General features: G+C 34.0%; 1 protein-coding gene across 1 annotated transcript; it reads right to left on the bottom strand.

Annotated features, from left to right (window-relative positions):
* Positions 1-3,428: 3,428 nt before the first annotated feature.
* On the bottom strand, positions 3,429-5,203 carry LOC145128831 (plasmodesmata-located protein 2-like). The gene is made up of 3 exons (XM_079063627.1): positions 4,295-5,203; positions 3,836-4,033; positions 3,429-3,691 (listed from the first exon to the last, which is right to left on the bottom strand). The coding sequence occupies exons 1-3, from the start codon at positions 5,022-5,024 to the stop codon at positions 3,681-3,683; spliced, it is 939 nt and encodes a 312-aa protein (XP_078919753.1). The 5' UTR covers positions 5,025-5,203; the 3' UTR covers positions 3,429-3,680.
* Positions 5,204-9,406: the final 4,203 nt, after the last annotated feature.

Genomic DNA, 9,406 nt, shown 5'->3' with positions numbered 1-9,406 from the left:
GATCTCTTAAGGATATGATGAGATAGATTGTTATGTGACATGTGATGTGTAAGACTGGGGTGAGACCATAACATTCACATGAAAGAATATGAGAATGTAGAAAGATGATTCCTTCGATAATAAGATAGATGATTCCTACGGGAATGAGATAGATGATTCCTTCGGGAATGAGATAGATGATTCCTACGGGAACGAGATAAATGATTCCTTTGGAAATGTAGATATGGTTAGGGGTGGCAACTCTCGACCCAACCCGTAACCCGACACTGACCCAACCCGAAAATAGACGAGTTTGGGTTGAGATTTTTGACCCGCCAACCCGTCAACCCGCCAACCCACCAACCCGTTATTTCATGGGTTGGGTTGGGTTATCTGTTTGGGTTCGCGGGTCAACCCGCCAACCCGTATATATATATATATATATATATATATATATATATATATATATATATATATATATATATATAATGATATATTTAATTATTAATTAAATTTGATTTCCATCCGTATTCGTAATATTCCGTATCATTGTATTCCTTCCGTATTCGTATGTGACTAATCTGCATTTGTGGTTCGTTAATCATAAAAAGAAAAAATACATGTCGTTATTTCACGAGTCACGAACGAAGAACACATCCACTTTCTATGAATGTTTTCATTTTTCATTTTTATTTGAATGTTATCGACTTTATGAATTTATGTTGAAAACCTTTTTTTTTTTATGTTAATTACTTTAATCATTTTATGAATTTATGTTGAAAAAACCTCATTTTTTAAAATGTGTTGTTTATTTATTAAACGGGTTATATGGGTTGGGTTTGACCCATTAATTTGTGAACCCGCGAACCCATATACTTAAACGGGTTATATGGGTTGGGTTGGGTTAAGGTTTCCAACCCACCAACCCGTGACCCGCCAACCTGTCAACCCATATATTATATGGGTTGGGTTGAATTTATGTTTTCTGACCCGACAACCCGTCAACCCGTGACCCGCCAACCCGTGACCCGCCAACCCGAACCCAACCCAATTGTCAGGCCTGGATATGGTATTCCTACAAGAATATGATGTTGTGTGGATAGATAAGTTTGATAAAGATTCCATGAGTGGGACAATATGAGAAGTTTCTTTAGAGAAACTTGATGTAATCCGTGAGGGATTAAGTGTAGAGGACCCGTAAGGGATCATTGTAATATGTATGGGATCAAAGTAAGGGGACTTAGTCCAGATGGTTGTACTCCGGTAAGATAGAACTATGATGTCCTCTATATGACAGGTGAAGGTATGATAGATAATTAGAACGATTGGGTCGTAAATGTAATAGAGAGGCAAGAGCCAAGAAGATATGGGAGTAAAAATGAGATGGGACGAAGAGAGGTGAGGAAACATGCCCTAGAATGAGAGGAGAGTATGAGGTAAGAGAGAAGAGAGTAAGAAGAAGTGGAGATAGAGTATAGCAATAACAATCATATAATGAGGCGAGAAGAAGGAATGAGAGGAACATGGAAGAGGTTGACATAGAGTATGGATACATAAAAACAGATTAAAGTATAACTCACTAAACATGTGGTATAATGTTGTAGATTCTTTCATGTGTAAGAGGTTTAGGTGGCAGTCGTTGTACGAGAGGAAGAGCACAAAGAATTGGACTAGATATAGAGTTTATTTTTAAGATTCCCTCGTTGCTTTAAATTATGAGTATGATTTATTGTAAACCCGATATTACCCAAGGATGCAAGTGTTTTTGAGATATAAAATTCCGCATTTTGTTAGAAAACTCTGATAATCTTTAGATATTTAGATGAGAAAATTTTTGGTCGTTACAATATAAGTGGATAAAAGAAAGAAGATTGTGAGAGTAGTGGGTCGGCTAACCCACTCAACCCTCATCTTTCACGTTACCACATGTCATGCCAACGAGTGGTGTTCATTGAGGTATCTTGAGTACCTCTCCGATCTTTTTCTTTTTATTGCATGACTCCATGCACCCATAATTACTTCACATCTACAAAACTTTTTGTAGTATCGTGATTGAATTATTTTACTTGGCACATAAAGAATTTAATTCAAGTCATATTGGGATTGATGTTCAACCAACCAAATTTTAATACAAGAATAGAATTGAGAAGAAAAAGGTTTGAGTTGGTTCAAGGTAAATTTCTTAGCTTGTGAGTTGTGAACAAGCAACTTGAGCTACTTTTAACAAAAGCTTATTGACATAAGCCTATAAGGTATGCTACTCCTTTTATATCGGTGGAAACATGCATTATTTTTCCTCTTCGTCTACTTTATTTTCCACGACAAATATGAGATTTTTTTATATCTTATGGGATTACAAATGTCGTGCTTTTAAATTCCAATTGGACTCATGCGAAGAAAACACCAAAACTTCATTTTCCATGTGTATATTCTAGTTCATTAAAGTGTTACAAATCACAATCCATTAAAGTCAATTGTTCGATGCAGTAAATCTACTAAATTATTTATAAATGGGACATTTTAGATCATATAATACTTATGAGTATAGTTGGAAATATTGTATGTTGAGCTGAAAAAGAAACACATCAAATAGATAAAAACGAATCAAACATGTCAAAACTCATCCACAATCGTATCCAAATATGCATATAACATCTTAAAATCATTGTATTGTATGATATTTGTTATTTAAAACATATTTACATTTTGGTAGATTTCTTTTTATATAAAGTAAGTGTGCCAAAGTAACAACACCATAAAAAGGGAACACAAAGAAAGCCAAAAAGAAGTGTCAATGGAACAATGCTTTTCTAATTTCCAATTCCATATGTACACAAGATGAGTGTATAAGTGTAAGAAGGCTTTTCATTAGCAAAAGAAGGATTTTACTCGCCTTTTTCATGTCAAATCTTTCACACGTGTAAGGGTTTATTTACAATAAAAAAGTTATATACTTTTAAAAAAAATCGAATTTATACAATATTAACTTTTAAGTGACTGTTCTCAATTTTAGATAATACAATCCTACATACAACAAAAAAATATTTTTCTGTGTTTATTTTGTACAATTTAATTTTATCATATTCACAAAAAATAACAACCTACTTATAGATGTTTATATCTTGAGGATCAACCAGTTTGTAACCTACAAACCTGACCCATGAACCCGTATAATTAAACAAGTTATGTGGGTGGATCTGTTTGTGGCTAATCTAGATTAGGGTTAAGTAAGACGATACAAATATTTATATGAGTGATGTGAGGTTGAACTTTTATAACTCATCAACCTAAACAAGATACAATTGATTTCCTTAGTTAAAGGGGGTGCCATGACTCTATTTTGGTAAAATTTCATAAAAAATACGTATCTCAAACAAAAAATAAAAAATAACCAGGGTCCAAAATGAATAACCCATAAACCTGAGCCCAAGTCATAACCTGTATGCAAATTGTAAAAAAATAAACACTACATGATCCGATCTATTAATGTGATAATTGAATCATCAAACTACAATTAATAGGTAGTTTTATGTACATAATACACTATCTGTCTATTGATGATCGATTAAAAGTCTAAAAAGCAGTTTAAAACTTGGAAGCGAAGGAACAACTCTTTGAGTCTAGACCCACACCAAAAGAAGAAGAAAGAGCAAAGCAAGTCCCAAGTCCCTCTTTATCTTTTCCCTTTGCCTTTACATTCTTCAATGGTCACCTACATTATTTTACCATAAATTATTTCCCAAAAAAAAAAAAATTAAACCTAAATAACGACAAATTTACAAAAAAAAGATAACAAAATTAAGAATTAACAAATAGAAAATTTTCTGCAAGTAAAACAAGTGACAGAGACACTGACCTCCATAAGAGTAGTGTTCTTTTTTCTTTTTAAAAGCTGATTTTAGAACCAACAAGAAAGCAACGACCAGCCCTAACCCCGCCAGCCCACCGAAAACAATCGCCACCGTCTTCTCTGTGTTGTTTCTACCGCCGCCGCCACCACCACCTGTCTCAGTCGCCCCTGTTTCAACACCACCAACTCCGACTCCACCATCTCCTGTCACCACCAACATATCAAACACGTCTTATGAACCCTTTAAAACATTATTGTATATTGTGCAATGAAGAGTGTACCTCGATTTGTCTTTTCTACATCAAAACCCTGCTATAATATAACATACCGTACTTTGTCGATAAAGAATTGATTAATTTCCCACTTGTTTGTTTTTAATTCCTCAGGTGATATATGTTACTACTTTAATCATGAAAAGAAAAATTAAAATCTCTGAAAAAAATTTAAATATAGCTAAAAATTTACCGGCGCCGGGGACTCCGTCGGGGTAATATGTGTAGCTAATGTAACACTGCTGAAGAAAAATACGGCTGGAGATGGAGCTTTGACACTCGGTCCTACCAATCTCCGCGGCTTTTTTCACACAGTTCACACAGTCCCCGCCTCCCAAATCACCTTCGCACTGCCCCAACACGTAAACGGACTGATACCCACCGGCATAATACCCTTTTCCGTTGGAAACCCCCTTCGGTATAAGCGACAACGCCGCCTCGAGCCTCTCACTGAACCCGGATCCACCAGCACGACGGGAACCGCACTGTTTATACAGGAGCTCAGTCGCCGGAACCTGTTGGAATCCGATAACCTCGTATCTCATGTAGCATCCCACGAGCTGGACTCGGGCAGCAATGGTGTCTCTGTCGCAAACTTTTTGGATGGTGTTCGGGAGTTTTATCACGCAGCTGTTGCAGTCGGTGTTCGATAGGTCACCACGGCACTGGTAGAGGCCGCTGATGGATGTAGTTGATTGCTCATTTCCACCGGATACTGTTTTGTAGAAATTCGTGGTGGAGGATTGAGAAACGAGGGCAGTGAAAAGGGTTTTGAGGTTTTCGGAGGCAATTGGGTCTTGGAAATTCTGGTTTGCACAGCCCTTGTAAACTAAGTTTGTGAGACCCGCGGCGGCAAACGAGGAAGGAAAATGAAGGAAGAGGAAGAGGATATGGAGGAGGAAATGACTTGCCGGTGAAGCCATTTGAAGGGAATTTGTGTGTGCATTCAAACGAGCTCTGGTGATTTTCTAAGAAGATGGTGATGGAGATTGATGGGTTATGGTGATTGGTGAGGGTTTGAAAAAGTTTCAGTGTTTGTCCCTGGACTTATAGATATTTCATATACTTGATCCTTTAATGATTTTTTTTTTTTTTTGTCTTTCTATTTCTCAATTAAGAATTATGCATCTGCATGCCCCCAACAAGTTCCATATGGCAAAACCCAAATTTTTAGCATATACGAAGTGTTTCTTTTTGGGGTTCAATATTAAATTATTAATATTGTTTTAAGTCCCTTTCAGTTTCCATTTTTACAAGCACGTTTGAAACTAATTTTTTTTTTCATATCATGTAATTTTTTTTTAACTTTTTCTTATACAGAAAATATAAACTAAAAACTATTTTTTTGGGTGTTTCTTTATGGCGCTGCAAAAAAAAAAAATAGAAACATAAACAGAAAATATTTTGTTTGGACGTTTCTTGAATTTTAATCCAATGCAGAAAATAAGAAAAAAATACTGATAAAGGAAAAATCAATTGTTAAAATAACTAAAAAAAAATAGAAAAAATGCAAATTTTTGACCAATCTTATCCCCAAGCTTAAAATTAAGCATCATGATCAATGTTTAATGTTTAGAGAGAATTAATGGAAATCTCAATAAGACAGAAAGCAATAAAAGTGTGCAACAAGAAAATAATGTATTTGATATATTGCATAAAATTTGATTGTTTGACGAAGCTCTCGGCAAAAAATCTGAATTTCAGCAAATCAAGAAATCATTTTATTTCCCCAAACTTGCTTGGAACTACGATCGACTTTATTGGAAACAAAAAGATAAAAACTATGTGGGTCGTCTCCCCGAAAACTGTCATTTTTTAAAGTCGTTCGGTCGACTTTGTCTAACTAAAATATTAATTGATGTAAGTTGGCACTTCGTTAGCTCAAATTCTTTTTCCTTAACTTCAAATCCTTAAAGTATGGCATAATTTTGGGATCTAACAGTTGTCGTTATCCTCACTTTCTATTCCTAAATCATCTAACTCAAGGGACCTAGGCTAAGGATCATCATCGGGATGACAATATTGTTTAGGGGATTCCTCAGCAATATATGTCAATAAGGCAGTCATGAGGGGGGTGGAGTACACCGGTGAACACATCGTTCACAAACACCTACAGGTTGTGAGCCTGCCAGCGTTCCACTAGAATGTCTAAAATAGTTTGTGGTCGTCATTTATACTCCTCTAAATGAGTAATTCAACTTAAACATCGAGGTCTCTCATCATTTATTTCATCATCTATATCATCTACCCATCTTTACCCATCATATTTTTAGGGATAAAATACATATACAGTTTAAATCGAATAAAACATGTATATTTTGTTCATCCAACATAGATATCAAGAACACATATAATATGCACACATAACATGTAATTTATATTAAATACTTCATATCTATGTGTACGATGAAAGTAACTATGTACTCGTTTGTTAAAGTGATGACTCCAAACTCGGGCAGCGCTTCGCTTCTAACAATTTTATTTTCCTTCGACGAAACCTAGTATCATTATCACTGGATCTTAGTCTAATATTTATTGCAACTAATTATTAGCTCAAGGTCTACAATCTATATTATTTTATAAGTGTTAAACAATATTTTTCAACTATTATGTACAGACAGGGGTCAGACATGAAACACCGGAGGGCAGGACCATTTTGGCATTTAAGTTGTTCTGAAATCCAACAACCCTATGCGGCCCTTCAAACCAGATTCTCTGTACCGCGAGTAGTTAAAAGATAGTATAATAACACTTCGTATATTTTATAATACTTAGCACATATATTGTTTATAGATTCATAATAACGATAATGAACTTAAACATAAGCTATACTTAAAGTAGGGTAATCATAACTCACTTACAAGGTTTCTAGCGAAAACTTAGGACTCTATGGTCAAAACTTCGTCGCAAACTCTTTTTTTCTAAAAATGATTCTTGTAGCGCTTCCGCTCTCACCTTGCTATACTAAAACTACAGAAAGAGAAGTCGAATCACGAGGGACAGAAATGCTCAGGGATAAAAAGGGAAAGACTCTTGAATCAAGAGAATGATGCAAGAAATATGAGAGCCTAGAGCCTCTTATTTATTGTAACTGAATTTTCAAAAATCACCTTCTATAGTTACTTAAATGACTAAACATCCCTTTATAATACTATTTCAAATAGATTTAACGATATCTGTACTAAACTAATGTTGAAAGTACTCAACACTAGTCTTATAACGTCCGCATCGTCGATACCTTTCTAACGATATATATATGATTTATACTTTATTTTAATACGTAAATATGCTATTATAAATTATAATTCGATCATACGAACTCCGTTTTTGACATTCTTTGTAACCACGCGTAGCTATCGACGAGATCTACAACTTTTATTTAGACTCCGTCGGCTAATTTTGACTTTATTTTTCGTCCATATTTTTACAAAATTAAATGATTTTGCTAAAATCATAACTCTCTTATACGGACTCCGTTTTGGACATTCTTTTTCTCTAAATTCCTATTTAAGGAGTACTACAATTTTCTTTTTGGTGGCATTAGCTAAAAGTCAACCATTCTTTTCGTATCTTTTTACGTCACACATTCTTTGTGCGCGGCTGACTTTTATGTCTTATAAAAATCATATCTAATTCAAACGGATTCAGATTTGGACGAATTTTATATTTTTGGGATTGAGATGACGTGCACTATCTAAATAATATATATATATATATATATATATATATATATATATATATATATATATATATATATGTTTTGGCGCACTTATTTTTATGATTTACGGACGATTCGACTAATTTTTCCTATTTTATTATATTATAATAATCTTGAAACACATAATATTCACATAATTCTTCTTTATTATGTCAAATATGTTACAATTATCGACCCTAACTATTAAATCATAATTTTAATGTTTAGCCAGAAACGCGGGCGTTATACTTTAACAAGTGGGTGCATAGTCTTTTTCATGTACATGATTTTAATACAAGTATTAATAAAGGTATTAAATATATGTTGAAAGTTTATATGTGAGATATATACTTATTATCTGGAAATATGTGATATATGTATATTTGATGATATACGTCATGCGAACGAGACATGATTCTATATGTGTTATGATGTATTTACATGATAATAATAATAGAAGTATTATAAATGAGAAGATAAATGTATGTTAATACTTAATACTCTGTATAAAATATTACACCAAATTAGGATAGTGTTGCCGAAACAGAGTTAGCATTGAAAGTTGATTATAAGCATTGTAGGCTTGCTTAGTGATGAAATAAGACTTAAAAGAGATGCTTAGTTCAATTAAGTTTGGATATTTGGAAGTATCTTATTAAGGGTATGTGTGTGATCGGAATAGAGAGTAGAAACTCTGTTCGAGGAGATTGATGATCGATGGAGTATGTCCTATGTACAAAAGTATTTTCTATGTACCAAGTCTTTTTCAAAGCTCTGTGTCTTAGATGCTGCTTGTGCCAGGGTATTATTATGTTCTGGGGTACGAGTCCTACTCATATCATGGTACTATAATGTGCCAGAAGTACTATCATGTACAAAGTCCTTTTTTTGACACTATTGTGTGTCGGGGCACGGGAGCATACAAGAGTATTTTATTAGTATTTCCCAAGGTTGTAAAAATCGCTCGGCGGTAGCTAGACGGTCGACTGGCGATAAGCGATTAATCAGACTCGACGACGATTAATCGGCGATTAATCGGAGACCCTAAATTATTAATAAAATTATTTAAAAAATTAATATTTTCTAAAAAATTAAGTATTTGGAAATTTTAAATTTTAAAATTTTGAAATTTTAAAAATTGTAGTATAATATTTTAAAATTTGAAAGCTTAAAAATTTAAAATTTTAAAATTTTGGTGTAGTATTTGAAAATTATTTTTTTTTTAATTTTTTAAATATTTCCCGCCTATGACCGCCGAGGACCGCCAAGACCAGGTTTGACCAATTTCCGCCAAACACCCTTATCGTAATCGGTTCGAGACCACCAAGCGATTAATCACCGATTAATTAAAACAGGGGTAAAAATTTGTAACGACCCAAAAATCAGGGGTAAAAATTTCATTTTTCATTACAGTCAAACACAAATTCTACTTCATCTAATCATTCAAAAACATTGCTTAATTAAAACATTTATTAGAGTTACGTCCCAAAATCACATAATGCGGAAAACACGGGTGTGTGTGTTGCGATCAAGTCGGACCCTTCCATTCCAAACCAATGATACCTGAAACCATAAATAAAACTGTAAGCACGAAGCTTAGTGAGTTCC

Source organism: Lactuca virosa, chromosome 8 (genome assembly GCF_052849685.1).
Source record: "Lactuca virosa cultivar CGN04683 chromosome 8, Lactuca_virosa_CGN04683_v6, whole genome shotgun sequence".
NCBI lineage: Eukaryota > Viridiplantae > Streptophyta > Magnoliopsida > Asterales > Asteraceae > Lactuca > Lactuca virosa.
Note: the sequence above shows the minus strand (reverse complement) of the source record. Positions and strands in the feature narration are given on the sequence as shown.

Coding starts and splice junctions, on each gene's coding strand:
- LOC145128831 (XM_079063627.1), bottom strand. CDS start 5,024: ATGGCTTCACCGGCAAGTCATTTCCTCCTCCATATCCTCTTCCTCTTC. Junction 4,034..4,294: donor CGACGGAGTCCCCGGCGCCG/GTAAATTTTTAG, acceptor TGGTGGTGACAG/GAGATGGTGGAGTCGGAGTT.